Source organism: Mya arenaria, chromosome 2 (genome assembly GCF_026914265.1).
Source record: "Mya arenaria isolate MELC-2E11 chromosome 2, ASM2691426v1".
Taxonomy (NCBI): domain Eukaryota; kingdom Metazoa; phylum Mollusca; class Bivalvia; order Myida; family Myidae; genus Mya; species Mya arenaria.
Window position 1 is genome coordinate 42710505 of NC_069123.1, and position 18210 is coordinate 42728714.

Here is an 18210-nt window from a genome sequence, read left to right on the forward strand (position 1 = left end):
AAACCTTAATCTCTTAAACTACTTAAATTGTGCTAGAAACAACTTGTGACTTCATTGGTTATCTCGCACCTCGATTACTGCAATGCACTACTGTATGCAGTATCTCAAACATTAGTCAACAAACTGCAGATCGTTCAAAAGCTGCCCTCATCATCACCAGAACCTTGCGGTACGATCATATCACACCTGTACTTAAAGAACTACATTGGCTTCCAGTGCAATACAGAATTCAGTTTAAAATTTAAACGCATACCTACAAAGCTTTAAACGGAAAATCACCAGAATATTTGAAAGAAATGATATGTGTTTACAAACCACGAAGAAATCTGCGATCTCAAAACAAAGCACTTACTTTAGTGATACCAAAGAGTAAAACTGTAACCTACAGCGACCGACGTTTTGAATATGCAGCTCCAAAACTGTGGAACGACCTACCATCCGGTGTAAGAGACTCAAGTTCATTGTGTTTTTTCAAACGTGCACTTAAAACACACTATTTCAAACAGGCGTATGAGTAGCATTTTTACCAGGAATGATCTGTGACAGTGATTCACGAAGACTGTGTGACCATTATGTTATTTTAAATTTTACAACCTGTTTTAATTCTACCATGATCTTTTAGTACAGTTACATATCCTACGTAAACTGTTTTAGACTATTGATACAATATATAAATGCAATTTAGATGTCGGGCGTAAATTATATTAATATCATTTTTAAATTTTTTCAAAGTTTCGCTAGACGATTTTTTTATCGTATGATATTGATATTTATTGTTTTTAATTCAGACGACCAGCTAAATACCACATATCATTTTATTGTGTTTCATATTTTTTAGTATGTTGTACATTTATTGTTCAAAAGCTGTCTAGTATTTTAATGATATTGCTTGTAGTTAGCTATCAGATTATATCGTTGTAAAGTGCCTTTGAACGTGTATATGAAAAGGGCGCTATATAAGTTTGGTAAATAATAATAATAATAATAATAATAATAATAATAATAATATAATAATAATAATAATAATAATAGCTGCTGTCATAGCTGAAGTTTATTAAAGCTACGATATACATAAATTTAATCAGAATGATGTAACTTTACACAAATCTAAACCTTGTCAGGGTACTTCAAGTCTATGAGTTTTGCACAAAGATGCTCTGAATCTCAATGGTATGGACAAGTTACTTTTCCTTGTGTGTCTTTTCTTGTAAAACATCTCCAAGCTAAGTCATAAATGGCTTACCATCTTAAGTGCCCCAAGGTCAAGTCTGCTTTATCTCTCCAACATGGTGAAGAGCTGGTCAAAGTGCGGTTCCTGGTTCAGGAGCATCATTGGAAGGCATTCCCTTGGGGGAACCGGTACTAGCTGGCTGAAGGGATAGAGCCGTCCATCTTATGAGTCTGTCTGTGTGCACCAACTGACACCAGGACAATCTGAAAGCAGACAGTTGCAATGTCTGTATACCACGTGATAAATTACGTCATATATGCTACGTCAGAAGGCAACTTTTTGCTTAAAATGAAGACTTAAATCAAAGATAACTTTTCTTTAACAACACCATTTTAAATAAAAGAAAGGGCAGTCTATGCTGCTTACAGAGCCCTGCATTTGTATTATTACCAAAATTCGATAAAGTCATTATAGTTTCATCAAACACTTCGACATAACTATTTTCAAAATAATGTTTTGACAGTGCTCCGTTGTGAAAAGGTTTGTCGAAGTGTTTTAAGAAACTAAACTCTCAATCAAACTCTGGTAAAAAAACGAATGCAAGACACAATTTATCACATGGTATTATACTATACACGCACTGAGTTGGCAAACACTTATTGCATTTATTTTTTTCCCAAAGGCAAAAAAAAATATGGCTGTATTTAAAAAAAGATTTTTATATGAACAGAACATGGCAACCAAAACATGCTACATTGTATAACATTCTCATGCTTTTTTATACACACATTACAATCAAATGGTTAATTTTTCAGACACAATCAAGACACAGTTATATTTTTCAATGATTGCTCAATGTACATGAACATAAGGATTTCCTAATTTATTTTTTGGGCATCTTCTTGACTGTAAATGTGTTCATTTGTAATTGCTATTTCCTCTGTCTTTACAAACTATAAACATTCTCACAGTTACCATGACAACTTGCACATTACCTGTCCATCTTTAAATTGCATCTCGGCATCACCTCTGCTTGTAACTCTGCGATGAGATCAGTAGACGACATCACCATCATTGTCTGAAAATTAAACTAACATTGTTATAACTTCAGTTTTAGCAGGCTTGTAAAATATGACCCTAACAGTCATCATGAAAGCCTATCCTTCAAACCCATTAACATAGTATATGGCCTAATATAGTAAGCACAAGCAGCGTGATGCATTCCATGTTTTCATAATCATACTAGCCACAAAATAGAGACACTGTGCTGATTTCATAAGGAGATTAATCAGAAAGGGAGTTTAATTGAGACACTCACACAAAGTTGGAGGATCCTGTTCAATGCAATGTTCAATACAAATTGACTCTCCAAGAGAACTCATTATCTACGGATGTAGCATAATATTTCAATACATTTTCAGTAGAATTACTCACTAACATGAAAGAATAGAAAACCAACCTTTTTCCAAGTGCAGCAGGCTGAAGTGAGATACGTATGAGAGTTGACTGCTTGTCAAGCAGTCTTCGCTGGTGACTGATGATGCCGCTGCCACTCCCGCGGATCTGCCAGGTGCGTAGGTGAAACGCGTATCTCTTCCTGAACACCTCTTGATAGTTTCTCATCAATGTTAGGCCGCGCTAAAACACCATCAGGCAGGTCTCAGGCTCCTAGAGCAGTAGTTTAAGTTGGAGAATTTTATCATGATTGACCTGCTGAAAGATCATGTGTACTAATTTGAATATCTTGAATGTTATTAACAAAATATAAAAAAAAATCACACCAGCACCAAGCCTACCTAAATTCCTCTATGAAAAACATGTCCGATGCTGTATCTACTCAATGTTACTCTTAACTAGGGAGTAATTCTAACAACGTCTCCTTAAGGTCATTAAAGGAAAAACTTTAGACTAGTCTCACTCTAGCTTTAACCCAGGTCTCCAATGAATTAATGTACAATTACTACCTGTTGGACATTTTTGAGCCCACAAAGCAGACTGTGTACAAACTCTTTCTGTTAGTTTATTTTAAACGCATCCTAAAATTTTCTTGACGAGAAATCCTGTTTCTACTGACAACCATACCTGTTGGACATTATACAGCGCGCATACCAAGGTGCCCATGCATCTGTGCTCAAATTCCTCCTCTTTCTCCAGCACACCGTTTCCAAACCAAATGTAGTAGCCAGTCACATCCTGGATTGCCGCAACACTCACGTCCGAGTTAAAGGCACGCAGGGCAATCTCCCATAACTGCTCCATGCCACTTATCTGTCATGGAGTAATAGGTCTTATAAATAATCTTAGTACTATTCTTAAGGTCTGTTTTCTCTTTAATGCCTGCCCCTTGCAATGCGTCTGTGTGGGGAAAGGTGAGACCTGTGAAAACTGAATATACCTGTCAGGGCATGAAATGCCGATTTCATAAGTACTCTACAAAATATTTTCTATCCTAGGGTATGCTTTGCAGAAATGCTTCAAGTTTTTTCTCACTCACTCTTTTTCAGACATGGTCAACAACACTTAATTTGTGATTTGCATGTACCTTTCATTGTTTTGTTTTTCATGTATAGTTGCAGACCCGAAGATATTCTACCCTCTCATTAATGTTAAAACAACCTACTGAATATCAATATTTTTAAATACCACTTTAACAGTTTTCAACTTAAATATACCACTTAAACAGTTTATGTGTATAATAAAACTAGTCAGACATACATGCATTACATACACAGCATAATATTCAATTTAAACCCATCTTGTCTTCTGGAAGAGTATTGTCACTTGAGGCGTTGGCAATGCGGGAGAGATTGGACAGCTGCTGGAACAGTGTCAACCCTATCATGCTCATCGACTCTGGGCGAAGGCCTGGCATCTGATATAAAAAAACAACAAGGTACATGCATATGAGATAATGACTATGATTCACCAACAAAATTCATACCAAGTTTAGTAGCAATAGTACCATTTCTTCCTAGCTCGACAGGTCTCTCAATGCAAGCATGACATATGATGTGAAAAGTACATAAAGTAGGAAGAGTTCTAACCCAATTCATGGCAGACCACACCCTGATGACAATCCAGGGGCATAACTTTAGAATTATTGAAGCAATGTGTGAATTGTTATTGGTAACATGAGTACACAGTTTCATATTTATATCTTCAGTGGTATTTAAGTCATGGTCAAACTAAAAAAATAGTGTGCGTCTAACAGAGTCAACGACAAGGCTATCATTCTGCAGAGTAATCAGTTAACAATCATCCTATAACATACCTTCTCCAAGAAGAGGTGTTTAAATGTGTCAAGGCCTAGGGCGTGATGATTTTTACTCTTTGCCTGGTTGAGGACCCAGTTAAGCCAGTCGTCACAACACTTTGCATCAGTGGCTAGGCACGACCATAACATTTCCACTTGGTCCAGGTTTAGGCCTAAAACATGGTAATGAAGAGTTATCAGTTTGACATTGCTGATACTAAGAAACATTAATTTGCATGTATAAGTTCAATTTTTATTACAAAATGGTGTTTGTCAACTTAAATAGTTGAACTTAAGCTAACCATTTTAAAAGGAAGTCTCTGTAACAACATATTCAAAACTTTTGATCAGACATCAACAACTGAGCTGGCATTTGACATGATTAAGCTAATAAGAAACACTTTAGTTTCCCAAACAGTGGGTTGCAGTATTTGGGTACTCAAATGTGCGTTTAGTCGAATTTAGAGTAAAACTTACGGAAGTTGTCTGTGGAGCAGGTGGAGGAGAACACTCCTGCCAGGAACATGAGTTGCACCGTGACCTCATCCTTGTGGCTGAACCTTGAGATAAATAACAAAGGGTAAGTTGCTTATGCTGTTTGCCTTGTAGTACTCCACAACATTTTAATTCATGTACATAGATGTAAGTAATGAGTTTTGCACTATACAGGTTGTAATGGTAAGATATACATAGTTTAAGGACTTACAGACTATTTCGAGTCTGATAATCTGAATTTCATTATTTGAAAACATATATGATAGTACATTTTCAATATTCCTTGTTTAGTTTTTCCTGACACAATATGAATATGAACAAAAAAGTTTAACATTCAGTTACATTATAATACTCTTTAGTTAGGGGTGAGGCACAAGCTGTGATTGGTGGAGTGGGATAGATGTCCACAGTTCATTTAAAAGGTTGTAAGTTTGAGTCCCACCAAGAGCACATTCTCCTTGCTGTTCAAAAAGAACACCAAGTACTGGTTAGCTCCACATTAATGGTCTAAATATCAAATATCAGCTCACAGCTGTCTTTACTCATATAAAGGACTGTACATTGCTTCATTTTGAGACTTTTTTGTCAAATATCATTCAAGGCAGCAGATTTGAAACAAAGCAAAATATTCCAATTAAATGTTAACTCAAAGAAAATGACCAGACTAAGCACTCACAAAAAAGCACCTGGTGAAATCAAAACAATCTGGATTAGTGTATACTGAGATAACTTCACTTACGCACCAGTCAATTGTAATCACGGCCCCCCAGGTCCGGGGAATAGCCAGGACTTTGACTTTCAGTCCAGCAAACCCCGGGTAAAATCCCCGGCTTTCCCCGGTATACCCCTGGACCTGGTGGGGGGGCGTGGTTACAATTGACTGGTGCATTACAATGAGGTGCTTGGAGTTCCATGCTGGTGATATGTTTCAGTGTAGTGACCGAGGTCGACAAAGAAGTGATCCATCATACGGAACTCGCGCTCTGTCCACTGGGTTATTGTGTGACAGGTGTATTCACTGCGATACTGCTGGAACGAGTAGATGATCTTCGGCAACAAGCATAGAGACACTACCACTGATCTGTAAATGAACACAATTTGATAAACTTTGAATGATTACATATTTAATTCGCCTTTGTAAATTGCAACAAGGATGGCTATGGCAAATGTTGATATTGATTACCGAAAGGTTGAGATCATTGCACTTATTATGACCATGGAATAATACAAAATGCATTTGTGCCAAGTACGAATATATGTAGCAAGTAGCTTTTGCCAATAAAGTCACAATAAATGTCAGCTTGCCACAAGTTTATTCTTAAGTCATTTAAATACAGTCATTGCTACAGAGGATAGAATTAATAAAAATCAAATAAAGGTAGCCATAAGAAAACAAAAGTTCATTACCTGTGGTTTGCAAGGTTTTCGATGCATGCCTCTATGAACCTTTTCTTGATGCGTCTGTCCGTACATACGCACACTAGACTATGTAGAACCTTCTCTGCATCTACAGCTAGCTCTTCTGGTAAAAGAGGCTGAAATGTAAGAATATATTATCATCATCGTTTTGTCATATTCTGATTTTTACTACCAAAGACTTTATGACCAAAGAGAAAACTTAAACAGCTTCAAGAAAGAGCCCACTGCTTCGTCTGCATTTCTAAGTTGATTATGTGTCCTACTCCTCAAACTTTCATTCACACTGATGGCACTTTGTTTAAGTTTCTTCAAAATTTGCTACATAATGGCCAACATGAAAAAATAACAATACGCTTGAAATTTTGAGAACACACAAAAACTATGAGGAAATGGGCGGTTATTATACCAATGCAAATTACGAGAGGAAAAAAGAATTGATGGTCGATAATGACCAAATACAATAAATTGTCGGCGATTTAAGGCCCAACTCATCAATTTTTGAACATAATTGATCATCAGAACATCACTGTTTATATTTCAAACATATGGTGTTATTGTTGTCAACATTTAGCTCTTAAAAACACTGGCTCAATGTTGAATATCTGTATTCCCCCTTTCCCCTTTCACTGATGAGCCAGTGTTCCAGCCAGAAAGTTCACACCTATCATAACAAAAACACAAGCAGTCATCAAAATTAGACGTTGAGATGAACAAGCCCAAATTCTTATCCTTTTGCTTGGCATTAAATTTTTGAACAAGCCCAGCTTAATAAAAGTCAGAATTTGAGCAAGCCTGGAAGACATTTTACCAGTGCAGGGCATGTAAAGGGTCATGCAATGAAGCTACCTGTAAAGTTTCATTGAATTTGGCCTGGTAGTTTAAGAGTGTCTTTTTTTAGAAAAACAAGAAGTCAGCCATTTTGTTGTTGTTGATCAATCTCAATGCCTTGTTGTATTTTTGTAGAGGGTCATGCAATGAGGCTTCCTGTAAAGATTCAATGAATTTGGCCCTTTTCCGATTGTCCCCATCCTTTGGCTGCTTGCACTAATCGATCAAGGCGAGCCAGGTTCTACGTCATTCTGAAAGAACAATGTCTGGCTAGTGTTTGTGATAATTCACATTTTGAAGAATTTTCATCATATACCGTTTCTCTTGACAAGAATACCAGTTTAAATGTGTATAATTATAACGGGCCACTGCATCTATGAGCCAGGTATTTTGATTGTAGCTTACGAAGTTCAAGGAGAATTGGTCCTTGTTTACATTTTCCCCGGGCAAACATTCTTCACTTATTTCATGTTACAGAATGATTGCTTAAGCCTTTAAATGGTACACACACTATCATTCATCTTTTATCATCACTTATTAATTATCATTTAGCGGTCGAAAATAGGTTGTTCCGGGAAACCATAATGCACCAATTGTAACAACAGCCCATTTTCCCGGCTATCCTTTTACTACACCTCGGCCGTGGTTACAATTCACTGGTGCAGAACATTCAACAGAGAAAATATTCAAGGTTAAATTTTTGCATGCTTGATTAAGACATGTTCAACTTTTGAAACGAATGCAATTTGTATATATATCTTAAGTTTATTTGGATTTGCGCTCGAGTTATGTGAGCATCACTTGTCAATGACGTCACTTAACAAAAAGTTGTTTACTTTTTGAAAATAATACAAAAATCAAGAAATATAAATAATTTGTGACCGGTAAACAAAAAAGTTGAATTAGAAAACATCAGAATAAAGAAAACGAGTATTTTGGTGCAATTTGTGGGAAATAAACTGGTTTAAAAGTTTCCGTGTGGACTGAATCAGCTGATTTGAACATCCGGCGATATGCCAACAAAGTTAAGTTGACACATAGGTTTGAAACAAGGTGGATACTGATCTGAAGTTTCTTTTTGAAGACTTTGTAAGGTAAAAAACTTGATTTTATCCAATTTAAAGCATTTTAAACCCAAATCATAGATATGGAAAATGGCTAAAAAAAGAAAGACATGTAAGAAGATAAACAATACACAAACAAGAGCTGTCACAGTATGTGACGAATGCCCCCGAATGTGACATTGACCTATGAACAAGGTCAGTACATGAAAACTTGATCATGCCTTTATGTGTCAATTACATATGGCAAGTTATTTTAAATTGCCTCTAAACATAAAAAAATACCAACCATACTTGACAACCTTCACTGATATGTCCTTATAAGCAGCACTCCATTGTGAATAAACACTAAGTGTGACCTTGACCTTAGAGGTAGGGACACGGGTCTTGCACGCGACACATTGTCTTGGTATGTGGAACACATGTGGCAAGTTATTTTAAAATCTGTCCATACAAGGGAAAGTTACAGCCTGGACACGACAACCTATACTCTATGTCCTTATATGCAGCACTCCATTGTGAATAAACACTAAGTGTGACCTTGACCTTAGAGGTAGGGACACGGGTCTTGCAGGCGACACGTCATCTTGGTATGTGGAACACATGTGGTAAGTTATTTTAAAATCTGTCCATACAAGGGAAAGTTACAGCCTGGACACGACAACCTATACTCTATGTCCTTATATGCAGCACTCCATTGTGAATAAACACTAAGTGTGACCTTGACCTTAGAGGTAGGGACACGGGTCTTGCACGCGACACGTCGTCTTGGTATGTGGAACACATGTGGTAAGTTATTTTAAAATCCGTCCATACAAGGGAAAGTTACAGCCCGGACACAAGTTATTGGCGCTTGTGGCCCAGTCTTCGACGTAACCCACTCGACCATCGACCGAGTCGAGCTGTTTTCCGCTCGGTCGACTGAAAAAATCAAGTCACTAGCCCGCCCTGTCGAGTGATTTTTTCCCGAAAAATAATTATCCGAAAAAATACGGTATCCGTATCTGTTACAACAGGCTACCTAGACGCTTATTGAAATGCGCTTAATAGACGCTTGCACTATGACTGGTTTACCGCGATTCGCATCAGATCGATAAATGCTTATTCAAAATGTAACATTTCGTGTACTTGAGGGACGCTTGAAAAATTGAGAATGGGATACAGTCTATTCGTGTAGCTGTCATTTCTTCACACTGAACGATGTCGCTTCTACGTTAATTCTAAGGAGCTACCCCGAAAAGAAAGGCTCCTGGTGACAAGCCTGATGCTAAAATGGAGGTAACTAAGGTTTACGAAAAGGCAAGAAAACGAAAGTTCCAGTCAAGACCAAGAGAAGAGGACGACTTGGAAACACTCGACTGAATGATTTGATGGCTATCAAGATCATGTCTCCAACCATCGAAGAGTTCGACCCTAAAGCAGCCATCGCTGAATGGATGGTAGGTTAAATACAGCAGGAATTAATATAGTCATTAAAAAGTATATGAAACTTTATGAATTCAAAAGCATGACAAACAATAATTGAATAATCTAGATATGTTTTAATAATACAATGTACATGTTCACAATTTCAGACCTCAACTCCATCTGGCCAGACGAGATGAGTAGGAGAGCGTATAAAGCAGCCTGCCAGACCCAAGGAGGTCATCACCCATGCAGACTCTGATCTCGACCAGGCAGATGAGATGGACCAGGCAGACGAGATGGCAGACACAAGCTCTCAAAGTACCAGTGAAATCCAGGTATCACAATCAAACAAAAGATCTCAGTTACAATATAACTGTTTGTACTGAATTTTACAATAATTAGTAAATACTATTTTCGGTTGAACAGTTATTTTGACAAATCAATTTTATGCCATTTCATGCATTACTTTTAGTCAACTACGACATCGCTGGTGCAAGAGAAGATGATGTATGATGGAGACGATAGTGACGGAGAAAGCGACTGCGAGATGTCAGGAGACCTTGTGTTTTCATTGTTGATGGAATACAGTAGAGATTAAAATAAGAAAACAGTTTACTGGTGTTATAGCTTTATTACCTTACACATATATTAAAATATCTCTGTTAAAAAGTTATTTTGGTTCGGGCTAGTGAAACTTGATTCGGGCTAGTGCTTTTTCCAGGCTGCTAGCCCGACTGGGCTAGTGCTTGAAAAAATATAGTGCGAAGACTGGTGGCCACGTAGCTATTCATTAAAAAAAAATGTTTATGAAGGTTAATACTTTTTTTATCTGTACACAAATGGTATGATTTTATTTTGTTTATAATTATAATGCATTAAAACTAAAAAAAATATATATATACATCAACCTATATTGGGCGCCTTTAAAACAGCTTTGCATTGTTTTGTAGGAGATATCAGAATACTGTAATTGCTGTAATATACTATAGTAAAATTTTAATCAGAAAAATTGACATAACACTTTACATTGATTGATGGACACTTTCTTACACATTATACTCCAACTTTCACATGAAATCATGCCATGGACCACGGTGTAATTGTCCACCACATCTAGGGCATGAACCGATAACAGTGTTGTTATTTCTCAAATTCATGGTCTAACATATTAACTTCAGAATAATTATTGTATTGCAGGATACATACAGCCAGAACTACTGAATGCATGATTGGAGAAATTTGGCAAGAGCTACACATCATGAAAGCAAACGCAGCTCCTGGGCATGATATCAAAACATGTGGAGGTGGACCACTGAACGTAGACTGAAGGGCGATGGGGCCTTTGCTCTACTGACATGACTTTTTGGGTATTTTTCTTATTCAAAGCATGAGCATTCAATTTATTGGAAATATGCTGAACCCATCCATATTTGAAAAGGAAACAATTAGTGAATCATGTGTAACAAAGTGCCAAGGGAGTGTAACACTTCAATATAACATAACTCTCTGTACAAGTTGTCTCCTTTAGAGTATACTTTTAAAAGGGCTAATCATTTCAAAGGCCTTAGTCCAGTCATTACAGGTGGATCAGGCCTGTTTATGAAAGGAATCCAGCTCACATGGTTATCTAATTAGTAATTAGTAATCAAACTTAAACAGTAATTAGTAATTACTGTTTAAGTTTGATTGCGATACGATCAGAATTGAAGATTTCATTGTGTTCTCAATTAATTACTGAAGCTAGGATGAGGACACTGCCCAATCACATAAGCTCCTCTGGTTAAAGATCAATCAACACTCTTTAAAGCTGCACTCTCACAGATTTACCATTTTTACAACTTTTTTTTTTTTGTCTGACAAAAGATCCTATCATAGATTTTCATATTTCCGTTCGAAAATTAATGTTTTATGGCTTAAACTGTTACTAACGGTTTAAGAAAAATGCATAAAACATTAATTTTTGAACTTGAATATAAAAATCTGTGTTGTGAACTTTTGTCAGCAGTCTTATATAACTGGTTTCCATGGATTTTCGCAAAAATTGGCTCGTTCCAAGACAAAAAATAAAAAAGTCAAAACATTCAATCTGTGAGAGTGCAGCTTTAACAAAGACAAAGGAGAAAAACAACTGCACTCTCTGAGTAGAGTTAGTCTCTCTTAGACTGTAATTTGTCACTTGGGTACAAAAAGCAATTTAGAAAATTTCAACTTGACATTGTTTGTAAAAATTAACATTAGCGCAGTACCATGTATGATCTTTTCATAAATGTTTTGCTCTAAACCTAATTAACTTTGAAAATTTTGCGCTGAGCCAACAATTCATAACCCCTATTTCACACATACATTTTACATGAAACCATGGACCTATAAAGCATGGATTGGCAACTCTCATCTGTGTTAATGCGATAATCTCAAACTCACGCGTGCAGCGGGATTTCATTCCGAGATCTTACCGTGTATAAAATATATACGGCCGAATATATACATGTAGGAAAACATTAATTAAAATTGACTTAAATGCGTGGTATTTTTATTTCAGTTGATAATAGTCCAATGGAATCTGATTAAAATCACAGTTATTAATATTAATTAAATCTATAACGAACAAGGCATTATTAGCAGAGTTTGCGGAAATAACCGAAGATCGCCGTTAATCACCAATCGGAGATTCGGCGGAATTTTTCGATATTTGCCGAGCGCGCGCTAAGGATTGTGGGTAAATTATTATTTCTTATCGTTTCACCGATATGGGGCAGTTGCCAATCCATGCTTTATAGGTCCGTGATGAAACCAAACTATTAAACTCAGATAAAATATTGTTATTTTCGGAAACTGGACTTAGAGGGATAAAAATGAACAGACTTAGAAGAGCAACGTTGTCACATTTAACAGTGATTGCTGCATTACTATTTTTAAACCCTGCAGTTATGTACAGAAGGAAGTTTTAAAATTTGTCAATATCATTATACCCAGTGGCAGCATATATCAAATTACAGATAACAACTGTAACAGAGAGGTGAAAGCGAAAAGATTCTATCTTCTTCTTTATTTAATGTCACTAAGAACCTTTTTGCATTCACCCCTTATTTTACTATAGGCTTTTCATTCTACGTGCACCTGCCTTTCTTCACAGGACCTGGAAGTGACGTACCACGGTACATTATTGCTCAATTATTGCACAACTTTTTCTCCAAACTTCAAAATTTCTCAGAGATTAGTTTCTTATTTTTGTTTACTAAATTATTTTGTTAATCTTAATTGTATAGAAGGTAAACATTTCCATTATATTTTTCAATGTTTAATTGTCAATTTTGGCAGCATGTATAACATATATCTGGTCTTATGAGAAAACATAAAAATATAAAATATCACAACTGTCACACATTTCAGAGGCAAAACCCTGTTATTTTGGCAATGAAAACTTCGTTATTTTTGTTTACCTTACATCTTTCATAAACTTAACATAAACTTATAAAATTCATTTTTAAGTAACCATGGCAGAAGGGGGTGAAGAACATCAACATCTAGGCATGAATGAAAGCCATCAATCTGAAGAAGGTGGGTGCTACAATAATTAAATAACTACACTTTACAAGCAGCAGTGTCATGTGCCTTTGTGATAGACTGCTTCTTCATGTATTGTGTTCAAAGACTTACTTCAGAATTCCTGTAACCAGGAAGGTAATAAATCTCTCTTATTAAAAAAATATCATCAAAAGCAAAGTTGCAATTTTAGCAAAATATTATTTGTCCCTTGCAAAAAGCTGTACCTAAAAAGGATGAAAGCGCGGTTTTCATGGGCTTCCCCGCCCATTTATGAGTTGTGGCAATACTGTCAACAATTTCATTGGTTTTCCTTTTTTTCTTCAATATATCAAATTATGCAACTTTAAATAAAGTCTTCAGTCTGTGGGACTTGAACCTACTACAATTAAATGTCTCTTGTTCATGTTTTATTTTGTTGTGCAAAATAATTTCTTATTTTGAGTAAAACATACATTCTTTGTGACATGTTTTGGGGAAGTAAGGAGTTGAACAAATTTTACAAAAGAAGATTTTATCAGATTTTGGATCAAAAAGCATTTACATGAAAGATATGTCTGTGGGCATTATTACTTTGTTTTTGTGTCAAAATGCCCTAGGCTACCTAATTTAAACGCTGTCTTTAGAGTTTTTGATGATATCTTTTCAAATAAAAAAAATATTTAAAAAAATGGAAATTCATTTCCTGGTTACAAAAAGGCAAATATCTTTTTTAAAATAGCTTCAATTACCACAGCCCCAGCATCAGGACAATGTTGATAGGGTAGTTCTGATAAATTTGACTCATAAACATATTCATTTTGTGACAAGACATTTCCGGGAAAACGTAAATGCTTTTTGATTTGAAATCTGATAAAATCTTCTTTCGTTAAAATTGCTCAACTCCTAATTACAGCTTCGCATGTTGCAATGGATATATGAATTATGCTTGCTAAATATTAAACCTCACAACTAAATAAAAAATGAATTTTTTTTTAAAATATAAATTTTGGTCCTTTAAACACTGTTTGCATTGTGGCCGACCCTTAAGCGCAGTGTTTACAAATGAGTATTAGGGACACAATCATACTATACTAAGTAAATGACATTACTCCCCCCTTCGCCCCACATTGCTCCAGGGCTGGACTAAAGACAAAAAACCTTGCAGTTTACCTAAATACCTGAACACTCCACTCCTACCCATTTTCCCTGGCAACTCTCCACTAAGGCACTATAGACCTGGCCTTTCACAGAATTTTCAAAAACATAAATTTTACAAAGTAAAAAATAATCATTTGAAACTTTTAAGAATTCTTTGGCTTATTTTATAGATATATTTCAAGATATAGGCACCTAAGCTCATCCTGCATAAAGAAAATCCCCAGGGAGCATAACCCCAAAGTTTCGTGGTTTAATGATTTTCTCATATATTGCAGATGGAAAAAAGGAAATAGCAGAGGAATCTACTGGAATAGCTTCATCTGAACAAATTTTGCGATCCAACCACACTGATCTGAAAGAGTTTGGCATACAAGTCTATACGAGTCCCGATACAGCCTCTCTACCAACACCAACTGCAACACACATATCTCATCACCTGCCTGCAAATGATGTCGTACAAAGCAGAAGAATAATATATAACAAAAAAGCATGTATGCAATACACATCAAATGGAAAACCATTGTATATTGGAAAGTGTGAAGATGGCTATATGGTGGTTGTAAAAGAAGCTGAAAACAGTGATGAATCCGATATAATACTGGAGATAGACCGACGGAACAATAAACCCATTGTAGCAAAACTGAAATACCAAGAAAAACATGGGGATACCTTTGTTATGGCCTTTGCACCATGCAATTGCAATATCATTGACCACATCAATTCATTGCCAATTAATGACAGGGCATCAACATATATACTTATAAAAGATATGATAATGAAAGTCAAACGCCTTCATGTGACATGTAAAGTATGTCATGGAGATATTGCTTATGGGAACATTTGGATATCTGTGAAGGATGATGATGTACAAGTAATGTTGGCAGGCCTGGGAAAAGCTTCGAACGTCAACGTTGTTGATATTCAGGCTGGTCATAGCTATGGCTCACACCCATTCTTGGATGACATAAAAGGCCTACGACTTACTTGCTACATGATCATGCACATTTTGGCCAACAATGGAGTCACACTTGATCTAAAGTATGAAGATGTGGATTTTGAAGCCATTAAATTACTTGGGGATGGCATGACCGGACTTTACCACTGCATTGCTGATCTTCTCAGAATTATGATTAATGACCCAGGTATGAGTCTTGCAGACTTAAAAAAACATCCCTCTTTCTGGGAGGCCTATGAATTCCTGTATTTTATCAAACGTGTTAAATCAAATCTTGGATATCAGCAAGATTTCGAAGTCATGCATTCTAAAAAAATTCATGTCTTCAATATGTTGGGTGTAGACAATTGGAAGAAAAATTTCCCTACAAAAGACAGAACCATTTTGGAAAGTCCTATAGTCAATGAAGAACTGAACCTTAAAGACTATGATGGAGAACGTATTAGTGGATTGATCAAGTTTATCAGGAATGCTGACGGCCATTTTTACGACAATTGTCATCTTGTGAGGGTCTTTGAGTCGTGCCCAAGCGGGCTTGTCCAATACATCAATGAAAAATTTCCCAAATTGTTTATTTATCTATATCGACACTCTCAATCCAAAAGAAAAGCCGGTGCCAAGAAATAGTCAAGCAAGGTCAAGAGAAATAGTTTGAGGCAGCAGGCCCCGGCAGAATCAACGACCCTACTGTGGAAACTGTGCCATGTACATTCACAACACTGAAGATTGTACAAAACCAAAATATCGCAAGAAAAGTGGCATTATACTCACTGATACTGAAATGACACAAAATACTATATTTGTAACGATTAACTTCGTGACATTCAATTTAATGATGCTGCAAATAAATATTATGCTTAAGTGGCAGCTGTTTTCAGAATTGTTTATTTTATTTTTTCTAGGGACTAAATAGCTTTGAAAATAAGTTCTTATACATATCAAAATATATTATTTCAGGTTTTATTATACTTCATTAGTTTTGACAAAATGTTTAAGATGCATTTGATATCATTATGCTTTTAACATTGACATTCACTAACTGTGTAGATGAATATAAAACCTATGTTTGTGATTGTTGTCTGTAAATATTTACAAGCATCAGATTAAATCTCTGCTTTTTTCCTTAGAAAAACATAAAATACATAACAAAACTAGAGATTGCTTTTTTTGAAAAAGCGCTTGTCTCCCCCATTGTGTGGGCATAGGTGAGAAATAATCAAGATGGACATGAAATTTGTACTTTTGGACTGGAGACGAACAAACATAGGGTTCATCTACTGGTCATGACCAACCTGCATACAAAGTATGAAGTTCCTGGGTCCAAGTATGAAGTTCCTGTGTCCAAGCTTTCATTAGTTATTGAGCAGAAAGAAGTGTGACGTATGTACTGGTGACAAAGAAATTGTTTTTTACCTGAAGGTCACTTTGACCTTGACCTACTGACCTCAAAATCAATAGGGGTCATCTAATAATCAAGACCATCAAGCAAACCAAGTATGAAGTTCCTGGGCCAAAGTGTTGGGGGAGACATAAATATATTATACAAGTATATAATTAAAGGCCCTGTGATTATAATATAATGTAAATATTTGCAACATCAATTCATACCATTTTTGTGCTTACTATATAAACATACATGTAGAGTATAACATATGATTGCCTCATTTACTATTTCCAATTGTTGATTTAAGACGGTTAATACCACCTTGAGAAATATTTCATAATCTGTACTTATAATATTGATCTGATCATGACTATAGAAATGTTTCATCATATAAATATATACAAAATTGGTTCTGCATTTGTTGTGAATTGTATAGTTTTACTTTAATTTTTTATTCATGTTATATGAGGGTCATTAAAAAAATGTACAGTTTCTTAATGAGTTGTATTTTTTTTTACATAATCTCATGGTAACTGGTGATGATATAATTTAAGGTATTTTTTTAAAGAATGTGCAAAAGTACAAACCAATGACAATGCCAACCCTTGTTAATCAGTTAACCAAGTGCATGTATATCTGTTTTTGCATGACCCTACATCCACTGCTGACAACACCAATGCTACAGAAATAATGTGACTTTTTTCTTTGAATTAGAATTCTGCAAATTGAATACATCATTTGCTTTAAGCTATCTCTTTTTTGCATGGAAAAAGCTGAAACAATAATTTTACCGGTATTCATGGGTAGGACAGATGTTACTGAGTCACTGTTGAACTTGCTGAAGTTATAAAAACTTAAAATGTCAGTAGTATAATAATTGGTATTTCGCGGCCATTTTGTTTGGTGGTTTGGTGGTTTTGTCGGTGGTTCCATTGTTTACGCATGCGCAAGTTTGAAATTGACTTTCGCGGCCATTTTGTTTGGTGGTTTGGTGGTTTTGTCGGTGGTTCCATTGTTTACGCATGCGCAAGTTTGAAATTGACTTTCGCGGCCATTTTGTTTGGTGGTTTGGTGGTTTTGTCGGTGGTTCCATTGTTTACGCATGCGCAAGTTTGAAATTGACTTTCGCGGCCATTTTGTTTGGTGGTGCGGTGGTTCTGTCGGTGGTTACATTGTCTACGCATGCGTACGTATATGTTTTGGCGGACAATTTTCAAAGTTTAACTCAACCAACATTGAGCGGGAAGACAATGGTATCGATTTCGCGCGTTAGCGTTCATATTTGGCGATTTTCCGCTTTTAGCGGTTATGTTTAACCATTGTTTAAAATCCAAGACAAAGGGTCATTGTTAACAGTGAAAGACATTCAAATTTAATGAACGGTGATATGAACTTTTCACCTTGCAAAACCATACTCATTTTTCCGTTAACATAACATTAGCCAAGATGAGTTCCGTTATCACCATCAATACAATATTTTTATATATCAATTCAACTCCCAAAAGGAGCGATAGGGAGAACAATCTTAACATGTTAACAATAACATTTATCATA

General features: G+C 35.9%; 1 protein-coding gene, 1 long non-coding RNA gene and 1 pseudogene across 5 annotated transcripts; 1 reads left to right on the plus strand and 2 right to left on the minus strand.

The window, feature by feature from the left end:
- The window catches only part of LOC128215031 (ubiquitin carboxyl-terminal hydrolase 34-like), a 30849-nt pseudogene extending 27416 nt beyond the window's left edge, over positions 1-3433 (minus strand).
- A 2895-nt stretch (positions 3434-6328) lies between these two features.
- LOC128223903 (uncharacterized) lies at positions 6329-9394 on the minus strand. The gene is made up of 3 exons (XR_008259399.1): positions 8517-9394; positions 7185-7417; positions 6329-6454 (listed from the first exon to the last, which is right to left on the minus strand). It is a non-coding gene; the product is annotated as an uncharacterized LOC128223903 (long non-coding RNA).
- A 9-nt stretch (positions 9395-9403) lies between these two features.
- Positions 9404-17148, plus strand: LOC128223805 (uncharacterized). Of its 4 annotated transcripts, none has more exons than XM_052933221.1 (6): positions 9404-9666; positions 9802-9969; positions 10107-11001; positions 12732-12789; positions 13124-13192; positions 14593-17148. In XM_052933221.1, exons 3-6 carry the CDS (start codon positions 10990-10992, stop codon positions 15897-15899), a joined length of 1446 nt encoding a protein of 481 aa, XP_052789181.1. In that variant the 5' UTR covers positions 9404-9666; positions 9802-9969; positions 10107-10989; the 3' UTR covers positions 15900-17148. The 4 variants fall into 4 exon arrangements, with proteins under 4 accessions (XP_052789181.1, XP_052789188.1, XP_052789196.1 ...); XM_052933228.1 differs by having other exon boundaries at positions 9836-9969; XM_052933236.1 differs by lacking the exon at positions 12732-12789 and having other exon boundaries at positions 9405-9666.
- Positions 17149-18210: the final 1062 nt, after the last annotated feature.